We start from the raw sequence: 25567 nt of genomic DNA, 5'->3' as shown, positions 1-25567 counted from the left end.
ATTTATTTGGATACAGCCAGCAATTTTAGATGGTACTTATGGTAATTCTTTATTCAAGCAGGAGGTAACACATAAATGTTCCTGTGTGCTCAGTCGCTCAGTGGTACCTAGATTGTAGCCCTCCAGGCTCCTCTGTCCATGGGATTTTCCAGGATACTGGAAATACTGGGGTGGGTTGCCATTTCCTCCTCCAGGGGATCTCCCTGACTTAGGGACTGAATCCATGTCTCTAGCATTGGCAAGCAGATTCTTTACCAGTGAGCCACCTGAAATTGGAAAGACTGATGCTGAAGCTCCAATACTTTGGCCACCTGATGCGAATAGCCAACTCATTGGAAAAGACCCTGATTCTGGAAAAGACTGATGGCAAGAGGAGAAGGGGGTGGCAGAGGATGAAATGATTGGATGGCATCACCGATTCAATGGACATGAGCTTGGGCAAACTCTAGGAGATGGTGAAGGACAGGGAAGCCTGGCGTGCTGCAGTTCATGGAGTCAGACATGACTTAGCTAGTGAACAACAAACCACCCCTGAGAAGCCCCATATGTAAGAAGGCTGTCTATCCCCACCATAAAGTGGACACCTGATCACACGAAGAGAATCATGGAGCTTCTAGGGATATGGCTGTGGCCTTTATGAGACATATCTACAGTGGGATTTTTTTTAGGTGTTCGTTATTGCCTCCAATTCATAGTCTTTCCTCTATGATTTGATTTTATAAATCAGGTGGTTATTGGCTCTAATACAATTTTCTGCTGATACTGGAAGGAATGCTGGATTGCGAATCAAAAATCCTTGGGCTTTGGTCCTGATTCTACTGCTAAACTGATGTGTGAGTTACTGCAAGAAATTCAATCTTGGTGACTTTCAATATTTGTACCAGTGAAGTGAGACTGAAAAATCCAACAATCACCTGCCTCACAGAGTAAGTATTTCAATGGGTGCCCTATGCAACTACAAAATGCTTGATAACCTCTCTGTGTAACAGATGTTCAATCTAGGGAGGCACAAAGAGGGAAGGAAAGAAGAAAGGAACAAAAGGGAAAGGAGAGGAAGAAAACTAGACAAACAATATTCAAACTATTGGGACCATGCAGTATGAATGGAATTAAAAAAATACATAAATTATACACGTGTTTTTCTATTCCTTTTCCGGAAAGCAAGACATATTCATTAGGGTTATATTATGTACCACCTTTTGTAATACTTTTAGATACAGAATGAAATCTTTCCTTTTGCAACAACATGAATAGATCTGGAGGGCATTAATGCTAAGTGAAGTAAGTCATACAGAAAAAGACAAATACTGTATGATACCACTTATATGTGGAATCTAAAAGATACAACAAACCCATGAATAAAACAAAAGCGAAGTAGACTCACAGATAAAGAGAACAAACTACTGGCTACCAGTGGGAAGAGAGAAAAGGGAGGGACAGTATGGGGCAGGGCAAAAAACGGGTTGTTATGGGATTATATGACATCATGACTGTGAAACTTTTGAAAATTGTAAAGCACTACAGAATTCCCCTGGTGGCTCAGCTGGCAAAGAATCTGCCTGTCATGTGGGAGAGCTGGGTTCGATCTCTGGATTCAATCATGAAGATTCCCTGGAGAAGGCAATGGCAACCTGCTCCAGTTTTCTTGCCTGGAGAATAACATGGATTGAGGAGCCCTGTGAGCTCTAGTCCAGTGGGGTTGCAGAGTTGAACACAACTCAGCAAGTAACACTACTACTACACAATTTAAAGAATATTTTGTTCAATTTGAAAAATCAGGGGAAAAAAAAAAAACTTATGGAAAATTTGCCATCACCTAGGAGTGAGGTAGTACCTACAATTCTTAATTCTAATCTAAGCTCAGTAACAAAGTTGGAGGCATCGTGTAATCCACTTGTCACTGTCATGTTAAGCTCTAATTTTGGGTTCAGTAGAAAAATACCAGAGATTCATAAAATGAGAAAACATGATAAAAGGTTCATATAGGCCAGGTGAAGTATATAATGTGGATATAGGCCTACTAGAAGTATATAATGATCATCTAGTCCCATGAGTAGTCAAGAAGAGGTGTTGTTGATGTGCTAAGTTAACACCAGATACTATACCAGGCCTGGGAAAGTGGCTAAACACATCACAAGTGTTGTCTTCTGTAATTAGGAACCAGGAAACTCTTTAACTGCCAAATGTTTAAGAATCTGGTTTTGCATATCTTATCATAAATCCACCAGATGAAATCTTCATTCATTGGAGATTAGCCCAGTTTCCTATTAATGTCTCAAAGTGTGTGCAGCCATCTACAGTAATCAATAGGTTCTTACAACATTCATGTTTGACCCAAGTATTACAGAATCTTTGTCATTCTGAATTTCTAAGTTTGCTGTTGGGGACTTTTTTTTTAAAGACCCTTTTTAGTTTTTACAAGACATTGTTGGAATGTGTATCAATACTTGTCCACATTGTTCTCAGATAAATCCCTATGTCCTTATTTACAACCACCTTGCCAATGAATATACTTGTGGAAAACATCTAGATGCTGGCTATCAGATCAAAGGCTGCTGATTTCCCCATTGCCTAGCTACATTAAAAAAAAAAAGAAATCACGCAGGAAGAAACTAATAACCAAGACAGATTAAATGTGGAGTATGATAGTGTTTCCAGAGGAAAAAACACAATACCATATAAAGCAACTCAGTTTTTAGAACAACAGTTTAAAGTCAAAGTCAGTAAAAAGTGAAAGCACATATTTAAATCTGAGTGATCAAACTGCTTCCTCTAGTTTGATGTAAGCAGAATAACAAAATTTGCTCAACTCTAATTCCCCAGTTATCATCAAACAGGAAGAGTGGTGGGCTGTTGTAGAAAGCGCTTTTTAAGGATTAGCAAAATGTACATTAGGCTCTCTCTTCTATGAAGAATATGTCAAGAAACATACAAGGTGTGAATTCTACTAATTCTAGACAATTCAGGTACAGGAGAATCACCTACAGAAATCAGTGAAACTAAGATTCCTGGGCCCCACCACCAGATATTTTCATTCAGCAGTTGTAGAAGAGGCCCAAGATTTTTAATTAAAATAAACACACTAGGTAAATTCATTCTGAGGCTGGAAGCCTGGAAATACTGCTCCTTTATTGTTAGGACACAGGATACTTGAATAAGAGTCCAAAATATAGTCCAATACAGAGTGGCAATATGCTGAAGGAAGAGCCTGCATATCTGATCTAATAATTAGAGCATCCTTCCCGTTTATGCCCAAAGCCCATGGCCCATCAACGCCGGCTCCAAGGCCGGTCAGCTCACCCAGGCAGCGGTAGGGAATGACCATGTGTGCGTGGGTCTTGCACTGCTTCCGGCCCCTCTTGCACCAGTTCTGGATGGTCACTGGTTGGTTGGCTTCCACCACATTGGTGATCTGTAGTTCAGGGTAGACCTGGGAGAGCACACAGAGAGGGTACATTGTTACCTGAGGCAGGGCTGGCACACAGGCACCCGATGAACCACAGCTGTTATCCCATGGGGTATAGGCTGGCCCTATGCATTCGGTATCTATGTACAAACAGCCTATATATATATATACAGGCTGGCCCTACACATTTGGTATCTACGTACATACAGCCTATATATATACAGGCTGGCCCTACACATTCAGGCTGGCTCTGTATATTCGGTATGTATATATACAGGCTGGCTCTATATATTCGGTAGGCAAGCTTGGGCTTCCCTGGTGGCTCAGACAGTTAAAAAAAAAAAACAAAACTGCCTGCAATGCAGGAGACCTGGGTTTGATCCCTGGATTGGGAAGACCCACCTGGAGAAGGTAATGGCAACCCACTCCAGTATTCTTGCCTGGAAAACTCCATGGACAGAGGAGCCTGGTCGGCTGCAATCCACGGGGTCACAGAGAGTTGGACATGATAGAGTGACTAACACTTTTGGGGAATTCAGGGTAAAGAAAACGATCGTTCACTCAAAACATGACACAATCTAACTTTTACTTTACACGTACTCCTACTTTATAAACGCCCATTCCAGCTTAACATTTTTTTTTCTTTTTTTAATTTATTTGGCTGTGCTGGGTCTTAGCTGCAGCACGTGGGATCTAGTTCCCTGACTAGGATTCGAACCTGGGACCTCTGCATTAGGAGCACATAGTCTTAACCACTGGACCACCAAAGAAGTCCTTTAACCTATTTTCTAGTGGTTTTGTGGTTTAGTCACTTAGCTGTATCTTAGTACGACCCAATGGACTGTAGCCTGCCAGACTTCTCTGTTCAAACATATTTTCTAGGGGAGATAAAAAAGAAAGGGAGGAGGTGCGAGTGTGCTAAGTCACTCAGTCCTGCTCAATGTGACCCTATGGACTGTAGTCTGTTGCCGGGGGGCCCTATTAAAAGTATGGGGTCATTTCAATGCAAAGTAAATGGGTGTGAAGATAGTCTGTAATGCCCAAAATAATTTTTAAAAATATTCTTATTTATTTATTTGACTGTACCAGGTCTTAGCTGCAGTACATGGAAACTAGTTCCCTGGCCAGGGATCAAACCCCAGACCCCTGCATTGGGAGCATAAAGTCTTAGCCACTGGATCACCAGGGATATCTCCCCTAAATAATGTTGTGGTAAATACACCTGAGAATATTACCGTGACTGAAATTCAACCCAACCCTGTCTTAGTCAACTAGGCAAACATTTCACACACAGGATATGACGCATAGCAAGCTCTCTCTGTAAAAATTCCTCTCTTTGTTCAAAGTAATTTACATAAGAATAATTTATAAAAGTTATCATGAATCTTTAGATAAAGAATTGCATTTATGAATCTCTTCCCTTGATAACTAACTACAGCTCTTCACTCTGATTACTGTTCTCAATAAATCATGGTGTTTACTGAACACTTGGAAGAAATGTAAAACTTGATAAACTGAAATGGGTTTATGAAAATATCAGATCACTTCTATTTATTAATAATAATGAGAAGAGATTTGAAGGAAAAACAGAAACATAAAAATTTGTTTCTAAAATGGTCTTGCCCTTGTATAAATCTTGCATGTCACCAGAGTTGCTGTTTTGCCAGTTAAATACAATGAAGAGAGAAAATATAAGAGAACTGAGGACAGAAGCAAGGAAATGGCTATAATGATGGGTTATAACAGAATCTAAAGTGGGGATGCAGGAAGAGTGGGATACACAGTTCAAAGACTGTAGTATTAGGACTTCCCTGGTGGTCCAGTGGCTAAGACTCCACGTTCCCAAAGTAAGGGGCCTGGCTTTGATCCCTGATCAGTCCCCTCAATTAAGATGAAAGATCTCACATGCAGCAACTAAAACCCATCACAGCCAAATCAATGTAGTATCAATGAGTCCTGCTGTGGGCTACAGAATTCTGTCCTAAAGGTACCAAAAAAAAAAAAAGTGGGTTGGATAGAAGCATTAGTTGGACAGTCAGAGTTGAAATTAAGATTCTGGAGGAGGTACAGTCACTGGTATCTGCAAGGACTATAATATGAATTTCAGAGGGAATGGCTGAAGAATGATGAAAGCAAGGTCACTGGAGGAATAAAAACCAAGGAACAGAGAAACTGGAATCTTGGAACATCTAGGTTGATATCAAAATCAGCTAAGAATGACTAAAGATGCAGTTGGCTGAATGACAGAGAGTGAGGGCCTAAAATCTTTGAGGATTGAGGGGGATGCCCCTGAGGCAGAAAGAGCCCTGTGGATGCCTCCAACAGGTGGAGGACAGGTGGGAACTAGTCCATCCACAGGTTGGGTGGGGGATGTTTTTTAGGGAGGAGGAGGAAAGTATGGTTTGGAAATGAAAATTCAGGAGAAGGAAGATATCCCTATGTCAATGCTGGGAGGGCTGCAAGGAAAGAATGACCTGAGAAGGCTTTGAGAGAAGCAGTGACTTTGGGGAAGAAGCAGGTTTCAGAGCACGAAGATACTGTCCACAGTGTGGGTTATGGATAGAAGGAATTTTGCTAATGATTGTCAGTGACGTTCAGAGGGAACTTTCTGTCTTTAAAATGTTGATCTTTTGTTCACTGTGGAGTTGGGGCATTAATTTTTGACCTTTAAATAGTGCAGGAAAATATGACTTATCTTAATTCCTGAGTGCCTCACTTGCCTTATCCTATCCCAACCCCGAGGCCAAATCTATTAAAAAATTAAGGCACTGAAATGAGTGAAAACTGTGGTCCATCCAGACAACGGATTACCCAGCAGGAAAAAGAAAGGCATTATAAAGCCATGAGACACAGAGGAATCTTGCTGCTGCTGCTGCTGCTGCTGCTGTTAAGTCACTTCAGTCGTATCCGACTCTACTCGACCCCATAGACGTCAGCCCACCAGGCTCCCCCGTCCCTGGGATTCTCCAGGCAAGAACACTGGAGTGGGTTGCCATTTCCTTCTCCAATAGAGGAATCTTAGTTGCCTATTAAGTGAAAGAAGCCAGTGTGAAAATACATGTGTGAGTCCAACTATGTGGCATTCTGGAAAAGGCAAAACCAGGGCGACAGTAACAAGACCAGTGGTTACCAGCGATTAAGGGGAAGGAGGGATGAACAGGAAGAGCATAAAGGATTTGGGGGACAGTGAAATTATTCTCTGTTATACTCGATACTGTAGTGGTGAATGCATGTCATTATACATTTGTCCAAACTCATAGAATGTACAACACCAAGAGTGGACCCTAAGGTAAACTACGGACTTTGGATGATCCTGATGTGTCCATGGAGGTTCATCAATGGTACTTCCCTGGTGGCACAGTGGTTGAGAATCTACTTGCCAATGCAGGGTACATGGGTTTGATCCCTAGTTGGGGACTGAAGGTCCCACGTGCCTCGGGGCAACTTAGCCCATTATTGTTGTGTGCTGTGCTCAGTCCTGTCTGACTCTTTGTGATCCCATGGACAGCAGCCCACCAGACTGCTCTGCCTATGGGATTTTTGAGGCAAGAAAACTGGAGTAGGTTGCCATTTCCTCCTCTAGGGGATCTCTTCTTGACCCAAGGATCGAACTCACGTCTCCCAAGTCTCCTGCATTGTAGGCAGATTCTTAACCCGATGAGCCATCCTGGAAGCCCAAGCCCCTGGGCCATAACTACTGAAGCCTGAATGCCTAAAACCAGGGCTCTGCAACAAGAGGCCACAGACACAAGAAGCCCACGCACCACAACAAAGAGTAGCCTGAGCTTGACACAACTAGAGAAAAGTCCAAGACCAGCAACAAACACCCAGAGCGGCCAAAAAGAAATATACGTAAATAAATAGTGTACAAAATGTACTATTCTGCTGGGGGATGTTGAGAAAAAGGGAGAAGCTACACATGAGTCAGGGCAGGGGGTACAGAGGAAATCTCTGCACTTCCCTCTCCATTTTGCTAGCATCTAAATCTGCTCTAAAAAAAAAAGAGCGCTGGTCAGTGTGAAAGTGAAAAGGTAACTCAGTCGTGTCTGACTCTTTGTGACCCCATGGACTACACAGACCACCAGCTCCTCTGTCCATGGAATTTTCTAGGCAAGAATAGTGGAGTGGGTTGCCATTCCCTTCTCCAGGGGATTTTCCTGATCCAGGGATCAAACCCGTGTCCTGCATCGTTTATTGTCTGTCTTTCCTTCTAGAATATAAGCTCAACAAGGGCATCAACTTTGTATTTTTCTTGTTCACTGTTCCCCTCCCAGAACTTAAAATAGTGACTGGTACATTGTACAGTTTCAGTAAGTTTTTAATGGATGAAAACCCCTACCTTAATGTATGGGTACTATCCAACTGACTCAGAGAAGGCAATGGCACCCTACTCCAGTACTCTTGCCTGGAAAATCCCATGGATGGAGGAGCCTGGAAGGCTGCAGTCCATGGGGTCGCTGCGGGTCGGACACGAATGAGCGACTTCACTTTCACTTTTCACTTTCATGCATCGGAGAAGGCAATGGCAACCCACTCCAGTGTTCTTGCCTAGAGAATCCCAGGGACTATCCAACTGACTAAAATTTTACTGAGTACCTATGATGTGTCGAGCCCTGTGCTAGTAAAGTGCAGTGACAGAGTGGTTATCATCTGTGATTTTACAGTGCTAACAATCACAGATAAAATTTCAGGCAATTTTCTACTGAACAGGAATATTTTATTATTGATAAAATGTTATGTGATTACTTCGTTAAGATTCTACATAATTTAGTTCATTTAGCAACACTTTATAACAAAAGTTTATCTTCAAAATGCTGTACTCTTACCCTAAGATCCCAAATATTTCACAAACTACTTCAATTACTTTAAAAAACCATCTCTGTTCCTCTATCACGGATTAAGTGATGTCAGCAATAGTAGTAGACTGAATATATCCTAACTAGTCTCTACTTTTGGAGAAGGCAATGGCACCCCACTCCAGTACTTTTGCCTAGAAAATCCCATGGACGGAGGAGCCTGGTAGGCTGCAGTCCATGGGGTCGCTAAGAGTCAGACACGACTGAGCAACTTCACTTTCACTTTTCACTTTCACGCATTGGAGGAGGAAATGGCAACCCACTCCAGTGTTCTTGCCTGGAGAATCCCAGGGACGGGGGAGCCTGGTGGGCTGCCGTCTATGGGGTCACACAGAGTCGGACACGACTGAAGCGACTTAGCAACAGCAGCAGTCTCTACTTTCAAATTTCTCCCAGGCACTCTCCTTTGATACTTTTCCACACATCTTCTCTTCAATTAAAAAATATAGGTAATTTTATCTCATTTTTTAAAAAAATGTTGAGCACTTCTTCCCTATATATAATATGTTCGTAGAGATAATCAGACCTTTTGAAGAATTACACACCAGTTCCCCTGATCATAGTAACTTTGCAGTATGCTGATATTACTCAAAGTCTGGCAGGCAGCTTCCAATTGTCCCTCACAAAACACGTGGTAATAACGATGAAACACAGGCCCTGAGTCACGGGGATCCTAACGGACCAAATGGCTCAATACGCTTGTCTTTACCAGGATTTCCCTTAGTCCATGCAATTCTCCAGGCCAGAATACTGGAGTGGGTAGCCTTCCCCTTCTCCCAGGGGATCTTCCTAACCCAGGGATAGAACCTAGGTCTCACATTGTAGGTGGATTCTTTACCAGCTGAGCCACAAGAGAACTGTTTTTTAGAGCAGCATCTAAAACTGCTCTAAAAAACAGAGCCGCTGGTCAGTGTAGTCTGAGGCAAATTCAATCCAGGAGGAACAAGCTATGTAAACACACAGAGACGGATATGTAAATCAGATCCTGGATGCATATTGAGAAATTTACTCTTCCAAAACCCTCGCCAGCAACTTAGCTCTACACGGAAACAGCTCCTTCCCCTGATTTTATTTTGTTCTTAAGTAGCTTAACACTTCAACGCATGCATTTCCGTCACAGACAATGTTCAACTTGAAAATGCCACTAAAATTTAATATCCCCATGGCTTTTTCTTCCAACAGAATAAAAGGTGAAGTGGCTTTTGGGACAGGAATATAATTCTCCCACCACCTCGTCTTGTTTATTACATCACAAAAAGTACAGCATTCATGAGTCATAAACTCTGTGACACCAGAGAGCTTGCCCTGAGGGACACGACATTGTGTGCAGTAAAGTGTGAGTTACTGCATTTTTCTAAAGGGGTTCCAGCTGCCACTTCACAGAAATACTACCCTGCTGAGGCTTTTCTCAGGAGCCTTCGCTTTCTACCAAGGAGGACTATGCCTTCAGGAGGCACAGTCAAGTCATATTTTCTTCATTTTAATTCAAAACCAAAAAACTATCTGTAGGGTACATATTGATAAGAAAAAAATATGTATATACGTATATGGCTGGTTCACATGCCTTCCATCTCAGTGTCCTAAGGTAATAACTGGTGCAAAAAACAGTAACTTATTTGGTGGGTAATTTTCTAGCAGAGTGAACTGCACATGGACCAGTTAAGATGAAGGAGTGCTGAGGAACTGATGCTTTCCAACTGTGGTGCTGAAGAAGACGCTTCAGAGTCCTTTGGACAGCAAGGAGTTCAAAACAGTCAGTCCTAAAGGAAATCAATCCTGAATAGTCACCGGAAAGTTTGATGCTGAAGCCGAAGCTCCAAAACTTCACCTGATATGAAGAGCAGACTCATCAGAAGAGACCCTGATGCTGGGAAAGATTGAGGGCAGGAGGAGAAGGGGGTGATAGAGGATGAGATGGTTGGGTGACATCACCAACTCAATGGACATGAGTTTGAGCAAACTCAGGAGATGGTGAAGGACACGGAAGCCTGGTGAGCTGCAGTCCATAGGGTCACAAAGAGTTGGATATGACTGAGCGACTGAACAATAACAACAAAATGATCAGAGAAGACAGGGCTTATTCCCTGAAGGCCACCAGAGCTCTACAAAGTGATCAGCCAAACACAGAATTTCCTTCCAGTTTCCATCCTAAAATCTAGGGCTATGTGTTATTTCCTGTGCTTCACCTTCTTTCTCTAGGACGGGGACATTGGGGATTGTTAACCGACAGTTTGAGGAGATTGCGAAACCACATGAATCCCATGCATGGTTTGCCTACTGCTTAACAATGAAAAGGGAAGTGGCAACTTCCACCCAAGCAGCCACTTTTATCCTGAGACAAGGAGCTATTAATTCGAATTTGCCAAAGAGAATAAAAAATTGCTGTTCTCAATTCAGGAAGTTTATTTAAAAGGGGGGAGGCACACCAAACATTAAAGACACGCAGTTTCTTCTGAAGTACATCTAGTTCCAATTAGGCACAGTGATTACCACAAGCACAAGGAACTTCCAAGTCAGAAAGAAAAACCTAACAAAAAAAACCACAATATAAACCATACTGAGATTTCTGACAAAAATTTGAAATACTATATATCTTCCTTGGTGGCTTAGACGGTAAAGAATCTGCCTGCAATGCAGGAGACCCGGTTTCTATTTCTGGATCAGGAACAGCCCCTGGAGAAGGGAATGGCTACCTACTCCAGTATTCTTGCCTGGAGAAGTCCATGGACAGAGGAGCCTGGTGGGCTATAGTCCACGAGGTTGCAAAGAGTTGGACTGCATTTTTTATTAAACAGTGCCAGTATATGACCAGAGACAAAGAAGCATTTTTACGTTATGAGACAAATAATTTATGACAAGCATTCTATGTTTTCTTTGTGGCGTCTCATGCCTTAACATAGGAAATAAAATATCTGAGATCCCTAAGCTATTTCATTTGTATGTTGCATCACGGTGTGCTCACACAACAAGCATTGCTGAGAATTTGCTAAAACAGCAGGTATTAGCAAAGCCTGATTTTTATAGGGCCCCCATCCTTTTCCAAAATGTCTCCTATTTGATTCCACTGATCACTATTTTTTTAATTATAAAAAAATTCAGATGATGAGAGCTTCAGTAATCAATACTTATAGCAGAAGCAAATTTAGGCTTGGGTCAGTTCCTTGAAAAGCAGACAGTCCACAGTTCCTAAAAATTACACAAGGCAGTCACTGAATAAACATACTCACTGTGCAACAAGCACACTCTTCTTAAGACCCTTACTCTGCACTTCAAATGCTTAGGTCCATGAGGGTCCTCCCCCGTGGGCAAACCTTCTCCACTCACAGCGTAATAGATGTGAATCCTTCTCGCCCACTTCAGGAATGCTTTCTGGTATTTATCGCAGTGTGCCTGACATTCGGGTTAAGTACATATGTGCACCACCTCCCCGTTGCAAATATACTTTCCACGGGCAGGAAATACAATGAGACCCCCACTCGCAGCCTCCCCGAGGTGCTCCACCTTCATGAACTTGGCTGAATTGGTCAGGAGGCTGCCAACATGCCTGCCCCTCTCTGCAGCCCTCCAGCCCCCACCCCCTTTCTCAGCAAGAGCTTTCCTAAGTGCCCATATTTTAACTCTGCAGCTCCGGCCCCAAAGCTGATGACAGCCAGAGGAAAGCACTCTGTCAAGTACGTTCTCCTTGCTTAAGCGTTGTGAACAAACACATCCAGGCTCTGGTTAGCTAAGGCTGGCAGGCAGGGGAAGTCACAGCCAGAGGTGGTGCCTGGCAAAACCATGAGGGGACAGCAAGCAGGCAATTGGAAGAAGCAAGAAAATAAGATTGACAGAGAGAGATAGTAGGAGGAGACGTCTGTGGACCCAAGTCACAGAGATACAGAGCGGATGAGACAGGGACCACCTGATTACCTGTAACTCCAGTGAGGAGTGATGGGTCTCCTTCAATAAGCACACCCACTTTTAAATACGTATTTATTTATGGCTGTGCTGGGTTTTCCTTGCTGCGTGCGGGCTTTCTCTAGTTGCGAGCTGGGGGCGGGGAGGGGAGGGTGCTACCTGCACTGTTGTGCAGAGGTTTCTCATTGCACTGGCTTCTCTTGTTGCAGGCAAGGCTTGTGGGCTTCAGTAGCTGTGGTGCACAGGCTCAGTTACCCCGAGACATGTGGAATCTTCCTGGGTCAGGGATCGAACCCATGTTCCCTGCACTGGAAGGTGGATGCCTATCCACCGTACCACCAGTGAAGTCTAAAAAGCCCAAGTCTAAAAAGCCCCCCTCCTTTTAAACATAAGCTATTCTGGTACCTTCTTCCTTCCGAATGAACAAAACCCAAGAAAAATGCCCCAGCTCAAAAGTTGGTTCACTAATATTCCCTTTCTTGATCCCTTCTTCAATCTCTGAATCCAAAGCACTTTATGCCATCACTTTTATCTGACCACCGGCCACTCACCTATTATAATGATGCACCTTCCTGCCCCCTTAGACTATACACACACTCCTTGAAGGCAGGGACTGTATGATTCATTTTCTGTTCCCTCAATGGTGGTCAGCACTGTAACAGCACAGTGAGTGCTTGATCAACAGGTAACAAATATTTCTGGCTAAGTTCAGAATCCATTAGACATAGGGAAATCTAGCATATATTAAGCACCCGTTGGATATTATCAATGTGTATGTAAGATAACCTGAATGGTATGATATTAGTGTTGGATCATAAGCTTTTGAGAAAAATAAGCACCTCAGTGTCATCTAACATTGTTTTCTGAAGTATGATGTGGCCACTTAGTCGTGTCCAACTTTGGAGTCGTGACTCCAGGACCTATAGATCACCAGGCTCCTCTCTCCATGGAATTCTCCAGGCAAGAACACTGGAGTGGGTTGCCATTCTCTTTTCCAGGGAATCTTCCCAACCCAGAAATCCAACCTGGGTCTCCTGTGTTGCAGGAAGATTCTTTACTGTCTGAGCCACTAGAGAAGCCCTACCAATAACAGTATATTATAAAAAAAGCAATGGATTATTGTTAATACATGTAAAAGTCAGGCTCTCCCTAGGCTAAGGGGGCCCATCTGACTGGGCCAGGCATCTATAACAAGCAGCTAACTACTCTGGCCATATAAATATGTATCTTTGACAGCAAATCTATCTGTACATAAATTTAAAAAATTTAAGTGAGTTGAAGAAATTTCAAATACCAACAACCAGGAGAGGTAGAGTAGAAACCATCTTCGATCCATATTAGAAGGTTATGGTTGGTAACATAATTAGCTTTCCCAGGAAAATACCTTAAAAACTTGGTCACCATCAGAACATTTTCATTCTAAATTTAAAAAACCTAGAGTCTCCATTTCTCTGTTTATCTGAATTGAAAAAATATTAATCTCAGACAAGATGACATTTAAGTTGTTAAATATGCAAACCAAGAAAAGATATGGATGATATTTAAGAAAGCCAAGAACTTACATATACAAAAATGTAAAAACTATATCTTTAAGATACATACTATTAGAGTCCTACAAAAACGTTCCTTCGTTGGAAATATTAAGGACAAACAGGGGACCCCTTGGAATATCATTTTGCACCAGGCCACCTGGGACAAGGGATTAATGAATGCCAAAAGTTGTATTTACACACAACTTGACTAAACCACCACCACCAGGTACCAGGTACCAAATGCCCAAGGATATTTCCAGACCACAAAATCAAATGTGGCCAGTAAAAGACTGAACACAGGGTTAATGGTCAGGGTTGTGTGCGTTCATGCTAATTCTGAAAGGAATTTGCTTACTGTTCTTTCTGGTCTTTCAACACTTAACAATCAACTTTTAATCAAATTCTCCAGGATATTTCTTTTTGAAAAAAGCTTCCCCGGTGGCTAAGTGGTAAAGAATCTGCTTGTAATGATGGAGATGTGGGAGATTTGCGTTTGATCCCAGAGTCTGAAACATGCCCTGGAGAAGGGCATGACAACCCACTTCAGTATTCCTGCCTGGAGAATCTCATGGACAGAGAAGCATGGTGGTCTATAGTCCAGAGGGTCACAAAGAGTCAGACATGACTGAAGCGACTGAGAACACATGCTACAAATTATGCAGTGTTGTTAAAATGGTGTTTTAAACATGTAAGTCAGAAGTCAATAAATAACATGTGTTACTTTACTTTATCTTCATCAATTTACAGCTGCAAAAGGGATGAGCTTGCCCAAAATAATGCATGGCATCTGGAGGTAAGGTAGAGAACTGGGATTCCAGGCTTTTCCAAGAACAAGAGCAAATAGATTTTATAATTATTGGAGTGATGAGCACAGAGGGAATACAATACACTATTCTTTCTATTTTTACACATGTTTGAAATTTTGAATTAAAAAGAACCAAAAGTTTAAAAGGACTTCCTGAGTGGCTCAGACAGTAAAGAATCCGCCAGCAATGCAGGAGACCTGGGTTGAATCCCTGGGTGGGGAGATCCCCTGGAGAACTCAACATTCAAAAAACTAAGATCATGGCATCCGGTCCTATCAATTCATGGCAAATACAAGTGGAAACAGTAAGAGATTTTATTTTGGGGGGCTCTGAAGTCACTCTGAATGGTGACTGCAGCCATGAAATTAAAAGACACTTGCTCCTTGGAAGGAAAGCTATGACAAATCTAGACAGTGTATTAAAAACCAGAGATGTAACTTTGCTGACAAAAGTCTGTATAATCAAAGTTATGGTTTTCCTAGTAGTCATGTGCAGTGTGAGAGCTGGACCATAAAGAAGGCTGAGAGCTGAAGAACTGATGCTTTCGATTGTGCTAGAGAAGACTTGAGAGTCCCCTGGACGGCAAGGAGACCAAACCAGTCAATCCTAAAGGAAATCAACCCTGGATATTCACTGAAGGACTGATGACAAAGCTGAAGTCCCAGTCTGTTTCTGTGTGTGTTCAAGTCTGTTTCTGATCCATCTGTGTCATAATTTAGATTCCACATACCACTTAGCTGTACAGCACAGATTAACACAACATTGTAAATCAACTATACTTGGATCAAATATTTTTTTTTAAAAAGAAAATATATCATAAACTTAAAAAAAAAAAAAAAAACCTCAAATTGGTGACAGCTCTGAGTATGCAGAGAGCATACTAATTCTCAGTTCTAAATAACTTTCACTTCAGCATCAAAACTGAAACAAAGCATGTCCAAGTCAATCTATTTCTCTTTCTGGATTAAAATAACATAGTCTCTCCTCTACAATTTTCTGGAATACAAAGAAAAATCCCATCTCAAACTGTTTCTTAACATATATTCTTGTAATAATGAGAGATATTAGAGGCTATATCTAATTTAATTGGAAAAGAGAACTGGAAGCTGAAATTGCTCTCTGATTACAACTTAATGAAGAGCTGAGAGGCAAGACACAGCTGATGAAACACCACTGCAATAATGGGAAAGACGTGCACTGCTGTGTTTTCACAATGACGACCTCATCTAAGAGCAAGGGACAGAAAACGCTTCAGGGCACCAGCCTATTTCCCATTAATGTGGTCCAAGTCTGTTTCTGACACTGTATGTAAATATACTGTCATATGCATACATTCATACAGAGTTGGGAAATATTGTGCAAGAACCCTGTTTAAAGTATGAGTCACTATTATACCAACATGCTGAATGTAGAGACAAACGCGGGAGGGGTATACCAAAATAAACAGGACAGGACACGACTGAAGACACAAATAGATGTGTCCACATATAGCCAAGATCCTCACTGTCTTTCTGTTAACTTAGGGCTCATTTTCTCATTTTTAAAATGTCCAACGTATTGTTAACCAAGTATGCTCCAATACAAAATAAAAATTTTAAATGCATATAAACAAACAAGCTTTAAAAAAGCCCATAAAAGGAACAAAATTGGGTCACTTGCAGCGATGTGGATGAACCTAGAGTCTGTCATATAGAGTGAAGTCAAAAAGAGAAAAACAAGTATCATAATATTAGTGCATTTATAGAGAATCTAGAAAAAGGTACTGATGAACCTGTCTGCAGGGCAGGAATAGAACACACGTAAAGAACAGCAGGGGAAAGAGGCGGGGACAAGCTGAGAGGGCAGCACTGATATATATACGTGTGTCAAGTGCCCAGTCTACACAAGATTATTTGTCATTTCTATCTCAGTAAAGCTAAAAAGAAGAAAGAAAAATACAATACAGGCAAAACAGTTTTAATAAATAAGAGGTCAAATATAAAAGTCCATAATATTACTGCAAATACGTAATAATTGAGTATGCATTTAGGAAACAGCTAGAGAGTACCAAGGACAAAGTTACATGAAACATTAATCTGATTAAAAATGATTAATGGTGTGCAAAGAAATATCCAGACTGATTTCATCTCTTTCACCTCTGAATCCTATGGTTTGTGCAAGCAATCCTTATAACTATACAGACCAATAATGCAGAACATGTATCTGTACTCATGCACAGGTGAAAGGTGCTCAGTCATGTCTGACACTTTGCGACCCCATGGACTATACATAACAGCCCATGGAATTCTCCAGGTCAGAATACTGGAGTGGGTAGCAGTTCCCTTCTCCAGGGGATCTTCCCAACACAGGGATCAAACCCAGGTCTCCCACATTTAGGGCAGATTCTTTACCAGCTGAGCCACCAGGGAAGCCCACTCACACATCCATACATGACTACTAGAAAATCCATGAGTTTGAGCAAGCTCTGGGAGTTGGTGACGGATAGGGAAGCCTGGTGTGCAGGAGTCCATGGGGTCACAGAGAGTTGGACACGGCTGAGCAACCGAATTGAACTGAACTCATATACAGGTAGGGTACCTCTATTCAAAAAATTTTCACATAATATGAATTTTTGCATCTTTCAAATACTAAAACAACTACTCATAGGTGCCTGTCATTTCTGGGTCAATTTTAAGCCCACAAAGGTGGACGGCACACACAGCAAAATAATAATGGCCAAGAATATTTCAGTTTCTACAATAGCAGCATGTCTCCCATATGCCCTCAAAGTTGATTAGATTAAAAGGACCACATGTGTTCAATTAATTTTAACTTCACATAACTAAAAAACAAAGACAGCAAAGTTGACAAAGAAGTCTTGTCTGGGGTTATATATTTTAGAGCAGACAGTTGGGTAAAGGAAATTGCTTTGTTCAACTCATCAGCTTTTGTTTGGGCCAGGCACTGGTGTGCTTTGTCTTATGATTCTGTTAATTTATAGACAAAACAACTGTTCATTTAGAGCAAGGAGGTAAGAAACAGAAAACACATACTGTTAATTGTGGAAAAGAAAACACTTAGGAAAAAGAAAGGATAGCCATAATCTAATAGAAGAGACTAGAAGCAAAGCCATATGCGCATAAGTTTCCCAGCTGGAAATCTCAGCCAGTGCTCAAGGCTTAACCTGCTCAAACTCCCTCCAGAGACCTGTTCCCAGCATAAGCAAGCAGAGTCACTGACACCTGCTCTACACCCCTAAGTCCCAGAAGGTACTTTGCATATTAGAGAGGGTCAAAGAGCCTGTGTTTTAACTTTTTCCTTACAACAAGAGAAAGAACAGTACTCAGACTTTTATAATTTCTCATTTAACTGACAACATTTAACTTTTACAATACACACCTGTGCGCTCCTATCATAAAGGTGGGACATAGTCTAAGATCCGTTAGGCAGCTTTCCTGGACTGCTCAGGTGTCAGAGTGAAGGCTTGCATTTGAATGCAGGTTCAAAAGAGAGGCCCATGCTTCCCTTTCACTGCACTTGACCCTAAGAGTTCCCTTGTACCAGCATCTGGATGTGAGAGTTGGACTATAAAGAAAGCTGAGCGCCGAAGAATTGATGCTTTTGAACTGTGGCGTTGGAGAAGACTCTTCAGAGTCCCTTGGACAGCAGGGAGATCCAACCCAAAGGAAATCAGTCCTGACTATTCACTGGAAGGACTGATGCTGAAGCTGAAACTCAATATTTAAGCCAACTGATCGAAGAACTGACTCATTTGAAAAGACCCTGATGCTGGGAAAGATTGAAGAGGGGAGAAGGGGACAACAAAGGATGAGATGGGCTCCGGGAGGTGGTGAGGAATTCTCCAGGCAGGGATGCCTAGCGTGCTGCAGTCCATGGGGTTGCAAAGAGTTGGACACGACTGAGCGACTGAACTGAACTGAATTGAGGTATCACATATGTGTTCATCTATACAAGAGCGATGGGCAGGATCATCTTTCCCATGCCTTTCACACTAGCATCTTGAGACTTGAATTCCCTTCTCTTTTTAAATATTTATTTATTTAGGCTGTGCTGGGTCTTAGTTGCATTATGCAGGATTTTTGTTGTTTTTGCAGCTCTCAGGCTTAGTTGTTTCCTGGGATGTGGGATCTCAGTTCCCCGACCACCAATCAAACCCACATCCCCTGCACTGCAAGAGGGATTCTTAACCACTGGACCACCAGGGAAGTTCCCTGAATCCCCTTCTCTTCTCAATCCAGATCACCCTTGCATATAGGTTAATCTTTCTATTAGTATCGTGAGCAGAAAAGTCTTGCTGAAAATAATCACATAGCCCTTACTCACTTCTAGGGTTAGATCCCAAATCCCCACAATCAAAATCGTCTACTTCACAGCCTCATCCACATTTTCAATTTCCTCAATTCTTTTCTCAGTTTATCTCATTGTATACTTAGAAGCTCCTTAAGAGCCAACAGAGGCAGTAAAGAATCTGCCTGCAATGCAGAAGACCTGGGTTCAAGCCCTGGGTCAGGAAGATCCCCTGGAGGACGGCATGACAATCTACTCCAGTATTCTTGCCTGGAGAATTCCATGAACAGAGGAGCCTAGCGGGCTAACGTCCATTGGGTCACAAAGAAGCAAACATCACTGAGCAACGAACACTTTCACTTTCTGTGAGCCAAGAATGATGTCTGGCCACTCAGCAACACTTTACACAAAATCCTATCCTGAATCAGTAAATATTTGCTCAATTGGCCTGAATTAAATTTGGTATAAGAAGAAAAAATTGGGGATGGAATGATACTTCAGACGAAGAACTGAAGTGTATTTTCAATTTTTTCTTCTCTCAACCTAAAGCCTTTAGTTTAAATAAAACATTATTTTTTAAAGTCTCATTTCATCCAAAAGAAAGAGGACAACAAAATCTAAAAATTCTAATTTTTCTTCCTAGCCTTTATAACATATGTTTCGAGGGGAATACTATCCTAGTTTGGATCTACTTATATTTATAAGACTCCTAGATTCCTGAGACCAATGGCTAGATAATATAATAGTTCCTTAAGGCAAGTGGCCACTGTAGGCTGTTAGATGATGAATAATTTATATAGTTATTTTCAAATTGTTTCTGTGATGGCAGCACTTTCTCCATCTAGTATAGAATGAAGGAATTTTTTTTCTACCAGAGGACTACCAGAGGACCACAAACAATCATCAAGGGAGCGTCTGTTGTGGTCATCTATTATTGCACACAAACTATCCCCAAACTTAGTAGCTTCAAACAGGAAGCATCTCTTATCTCACAGTTTCTGTGGGTCAGGAATCTGGAAGTGGCTTAGCTGAGTGATCCTGACTTGTAAAAGGGTGCAGTCAAGATGTCAGCTACGGCTCCAGTCAAATGAAGCCTTCACTAGACTACAGGATCCACTTCCAAGTAGTTTCCTAGTTGCCTGGCAAGTGAGTGTTGGTTGCTGGCAGGAACACTCAGGTCCGTATTAGCACATGTACATGTCTCCGGAGCTGCTTGAGTATCCTCACGACCCGGCGGCTGGCTTCCAACACAGCAAAAGTATGCAAGGTAGAAGCCACGTGCCTTTTATGATCTAGCTTCAAACATCACATGCATCTTTTCTGTAGCATCCTCCTGCACAGTGGGAGGAGACTATGCACGGATGTGAATTCCAGAGGGGAGGTGAGCACTTTGGGAGCCAACTTAGAGGCAAACTGCACCATAATAATTAGAACTCCTGACAACTCTGTGAATTGACCAAGTGATTCTTCTTCACATGCTATCAGCTAGAGTATCGCAAGGAAGGGCAACTGAATGAGGGCCTCCATTCTCTTCCACTCGGGTTTCTCCCCATGGCTTCCTTCCCAGAGTGCAAAAGGGGAAATTTCCAGGCCTTCTTAAGTCTCACACCCAGAAGTAAACCAGTGTCACTACCATTCCATTCTGCTGGTTAAAACAAGTCTCATGTCCAACCAAGACTGAAGGGGAGGGGGTAACTGCTGGAAGACACAGTTCATCAACAGGCAACGGTAGAGCTAGGACTTCCCTGGTGGTCCAGTGGCGAAGACTCTGAGGTCCCCAATGCAGGGGGCCCAGGTTCTAGCCCTGGTCAGGGAACTAGATCCCACATGCGGCAATCAAGGATTCCTCATACCACAACATAGATTAAAGCTCCCATGTGCTGCAAATAAGACCCAACACAGCCAAACAAAAAGAAATAAGTAAAAATTTAAAAAAAAAAAGAAGAAGAGTACTACTAAAAAAAAAAAAAATTCAACAGAATGTATTACCACAGGGTCACATAAAGAATAATCTAGGGTTTGCTTCCTGTTTTCAGGGAGTGTATTTAGTGATCATTTGGTAGGTTTAACTGAATATTGAAGACCATGTTTATATGTTTATTGAGCGTTATCACAGCACCTGCATCTTAACTGGGCAAAAATAAACTCAGGGCAAATGTGGATGATGGGCCAACAACCCTCAATTCTTGCTAAAAATTTCTTTGGAATTCTGTCAATGGAAAGAAACAGTCTCTGCAGGAGAGGACCCCAAGGTCATTTTATGGAGGGGGCTCTGTCATTTTATGAGGGGTTTCCCTTGTGGCTCAGCTGGTAAAGAATCCGCCTGCAATGCGGGAGACCTGGGTTTGATCTCTGGGTTGGGAAGATCCCCTGGAGAAGGGAAAGGCTACCCACTCCAGCATTCTGGCCTGGAGAATTCCGTGGACTGTAGAGTCCATGTGGTCGCAAAGGGTCAGACAGGACTGAGTGCCTTTCACTTCACTGTCAGTGCAGGAAGCAGTGCCGAGCATCAGCCTCATTCAGTCCCAGTCTCTGTGCCAACAACAGGCCGTCCACAAGCAGCTGCTAAATGATGACTCATGCTGAGTCAGGGACAAGTGTTGGTTAAAATGTTTTATAAAGCAGGATCTTTAGGAACTGTAATTCTCAGTGACACCTTGAGCCTATAATCCTTTTGCCCAAAGGAGTTAAAGTAAGTCCCAGTCTTAGCTCAGGCTACCGTAACAAACTCATCAACTGGTTGGCTTAAGTGACAGGAATTTATCTTCTCACAGTCCTGGAGGCTGGAAGTCTTGGGTGCCAGCAGAGTTGAGTTCTGTTGAAGGTTCTCTTGCTGGTTTGCAGACTGCCACCTTCTCTCTGGGTGCTCACCACCCCTCTTTATGTGAGCAGGGCAGTAAAAGCAAACTCTGCAAGTTCTCTGGTGTCTTTTCTTATAGGGGTGCCAATCTCATCGTGAAGGTCCCACCGCCATGACCTCATCTAACCTTGATTATCTACCAAAGTTTCCACCTCCAAACACTATCCCAGTGGAACTTAAGGCTTCACCATATGAATTTTGGGAAAAAGTGAGTGTTAGTCACTCAGTCGTGTCCTACTCCTTGTGATCCCATGGACTGTAGCCCAACCAGGATCCTCTGTCCATGGAATTCTCCAGGCAAGAATCCTGGAGTGGCTTGCCATTTCCTTCTCCAGGGGATCTTCCTCACCCAGGGATCAAACCTGGGTCTTCCACACTGCAGGCAGACTCTTTACTGACTGAGCCACCAGAGAAGAATTTTGGGAAAGACACAAATATTTAGTCTATACCAGTCCTCAATACACATTTGATGGAGAAAAATAAAAGAATGGTACTCACTGTGCTAATTAAAAAAATGTAAAGAAAATTTTTATATTTCAAAAGTGCCCAGTATTTAAACGATGACTAGGCAGAAACATAACTGTATGGGTATGTTTGTATGGGTACCAAGAATGTGGATGAAATGAGATAAAATGCTGATTACACAAACTTAAGTTTCAAACTATTTTCCCAATCAAACTTTATAAGGGCTTTTCACCAGGAGTTAAGGTGCATGCTCAATGGCTCAGCTATCTCAGACTCTTTGTGACCGCATGGTCTGTAGCCTGCCAGGATCCTCTTCCATGGGATTTTCCAGGCAAGAGTACTGGAGTGGAATGCCATCTCTTTCTCCAGAAGATGTTCCCGACCCAGGGATTGAACCTGCATCTCTTGCATTGGGAGGTGGGTTCTTTACCACTAGTACCACCTGGGAAGCCTCAATTTTTACTTTTTTCTTCCTAACCTTGCCCACGACCAATGATAGGACCAAAGAAATCAGGAGGCAAAAATGCCAGTATTAATAATAACAACCAGGACTTCCTTGGTGATTCAGTGATTAAGAATCTGCCTGCCAATGTGGAAACATGGGTTCGATCCCTCGTCTGGGAAGATCCCACATGCCACCGAGCAACTAAGCTACTGCACCCTAGAACCTGTGTTCAGCAACAGAAGAAACCACTGCAATTAAAGGCTCATGCACCAAAATTAGAGAAAGCCCTTGTGTGGCAATGAAGACCCAGCACAACCAAAACACAAAATAAAAAAGAAAAATAATAATAATGACAAAACAACCAGTAGCAGGGAATATAAAACGAGAGAAGCATGAGACTATAAAGGACATGGACTAGATAATTCACCATCAAAATAATAATATTTGACACATCACACTACGCTAAGCACCAACAGACAGGAGGTGCAGCTATACAGGCAATTCTTTGGAAAAACAAATTAACAAGTGAGTTAAATTGGTTAGCAAAAGGTCAAAATGAGGTCATAGTCATGAGTTCAGTTGCTTTCATTCTGTCCTAGGATCACAGACTGCTCACAGCTGCCTCTCTGACTCAGCCAGCTGTCTCTAAAACATCTGTGTTTTGGTCACAAGAGGAACTGAGAACATAAAGAAAAAAATGATTCATCACTATTGAGAGAAAATAATCAGTAAATGAAGAGCACCGTAAATGGAGACAGTTTGGTATATTAAAAAATGGGAATCTGCACAATGGTAGGTCCCAGGATATATATACCTTAAAGGTGCTAAACAAAAATACCTGTCAACCTGGAATTCTATACATAACTAAGTTATTGTTTAATAAGAACAACTTGTGGAAATAACTAAGATGACGGCAGGAGAAGGCAATGGCACCCCACTCCAGTACTCTTGCCTGGAGAATCCCATGGACGGAGGAGCCTGGTGGGCTGCAGTCCATGGGGTCGCTAAGAGTCGGACACGACTGAGCGACTTCACTTTCACTTTTCACTTTCATGCATTGGAGAAGGAAATGGCAACCCACTCCAGTGTTCTTGCCTGGAGAATCCCAGGGATGGCAGGGCCTGGTGGGCTGCCATCTATGGGGTCGCACAGAGTCAGACACGACTGAAGCGACTTAGCAGCAGTAGCAGCAAGATGATGGCATTCAAAGAAAGAGAGGAATCAAAAATATAGAAAATGAGATCCTTTGCTGAAAGGATTGGCTGCAAACAAGGAATCAAGTTAAAGGCAGAACCTATGACTGAGAATTATGGCAATAGAACAGACCATAATATTAAACTTTAAGAATACAAAAATAATGTATCTTACAAAACCTGTGAGGAGAGCTGAAAAAATTATGAACATTATTTTCCTTGGTTATATTAACAAGGAATCAAACAATCATCTAAAATAAAAACATGGAGTTTAAAAAAAAAAATGGAAAAAAAAAACCATTTCCCAACAGCCCACAAAAGTATTCAGTCTTACAAATGAAAGGTATTTCTAGCTATAAAAGAAAAATTTCAGACTACCTGCAACATGGCAAATAGTAGGAAGACTCTAAAATACAAATAAGGAATGTTACAAGTTGACCATTTAGGAGGTATTATTCAATAGAAAAAGTCAAACACCGTTTAAAGGTTCTGAGCGAATATCTCACCAACAACACCGCCCCCTCATACCTTCCCAAAAGTTGTTTAAAATCATGATGTACTCTGAATTTCCTCAGATGGCAAGAGCTCCTCTCCCTGCACCAGGTGGCTCTGCTTGGCTTACCAAACAAACCATACACCCTCATGACCACGACAAGCCAGTCCCAGTACTGAGTCCTTGGTGGCTATGATGACGGGTCCCAAGATAGGTGCGTGACCAAAAGCAGGAACAACGGGAATTCCCTGCTGGGAATTAAGCGTGCGAACTACCAGGATGAGGTTGGAATTCCAAGCTGGGAAGACACATTCCCAGAGCTACTGGCTGCCATTTTCCCTGACCTCCTAGGGGAAGCCCATCTTATGCAGATATAATGAGGTGAACATAAAGGATAAGAATAAGCAGATAACAAGAGATCCCAACAGAGAAATTCCAGGAAGCACTGAGTTTCGGTTCCAATGTCTGAGGATCCAGTTTCTGGATGCCGCTTTAAAAATTCTGTAAGTTATCCCCACCCTAAGATTCTCTCCATCAGTAGGAAAAAATATTCTCCATGTACAAGTGGATTTCAAGCACCTGTCAATATAAACTGACTAAATTCACCCTTCTTCCTCATTTTTCTTTTCTAAGACTCAGCTAATCACTTATGAACAGGATCTCATTTCTCTCTATTTTTATTAACACTTGAGCCTAGTTTTCATATGATGGACACCTACTCTTCCTACAATTTCCTCAGCTTAGGTTCCTTCCCTTTAAAAGACAAAGCCCAACAAAAAACAAAGCCTCTCCCTTTCCCGTGAATTGCTCACAAGTTCTTTGCCTCTTGGTCTTTCCTCAAAGAGGCCACAGATGGCTGCATCACCCAGACATGTTATTCTTCCTGTAACCAACCACAATTTCACTTTCCTCCCATGCTATTCCCTCAAAACTGCTCTCCCATTTGCCAAGTTAGGAGGCTGTTTTATTATAAAACAACGTCCATGATTCAGAAATGGACAAAAGTGATTATGTACTGGGTGTCTCAGCAGTGAAATACAGGTGTTGTCTTCCAGAGTCTGGGAGTGCTGGGGAAACGAGATCTGATTCAATGGGGTATGTTCTTCTGACTGACTGGCTGTAGGTAAGCCTGTTGCAAAGAGCAGGACATGGGGCTGGGCAACTGGACAACAGCAACAAGGCTACCTGCAGGGGCAGATACTGATCTGATAGCAGTGCAGATGCTTCCTGCTTCATGCACTGCAGATCGGATGAGTCCTATTCACAGCCCTGGGAATGAAGTCTGTTGAAAATGAATTTAAATCTCTTCAAGTCAAACTGCATAACA

General features: G+C 42.2%; 1 protein-coding gene and 1 non-coding gene across 8 annotated transcripts in view; both read right to left on the bottom strand.

Moving 5' to 3' along the window:
* The window catches only part of APP (amyloid beta precursor protein), a 312816-nt gene that overhangs the window by 214297 nt on the left and 72952 nt on the right, over window positions 1–25567 (bottom strand). For all 7 annotated transcript variants that reach the window (XM_019960087.2, XM_070786121.1, XM_070786128.1 and 4 more), the window contains exon 3: window positions 3301–3430. In XM_019960087.2, coding sequence (XP_019815646.1) covers window positions 3301–3430 — 130 coding nt within the window. The remainder of the gene's footprint in view (window positions 1–3300; window positions 3431–25567) is intronic.
* On the bottom strand, window positions 4104–4176 carry TRNAR-CCU (transfer RNA arginine (anticodon CCU)). Its single transcript has one exon. It is a non-coding gene; the product is annotated as a tRNA-Arg (tRNA).

Source organism: Bos indicus, chromosome 1 (assembly GCF_029378745.1).
Source record: "Bos indicus isolate NIAB-ARS_2022 breed Sahiwal x Tharparkar chromosome 1, NIAB-ARS_B.indTharparkar_mat_pri_1.0, whole genome shotgun sequence".
Classification (NCBI taxonomy): domain Eukaryota; kingdom Metazoa; phylum Chordata; class Mammalia; order Artiodactyla; family Bovidae; genus Bos; species Bos indicus.
Note: the sequence above shows the minus strand (reverse complement) of the source record. Positions and strands in the feature narration are given on the sequence as shown.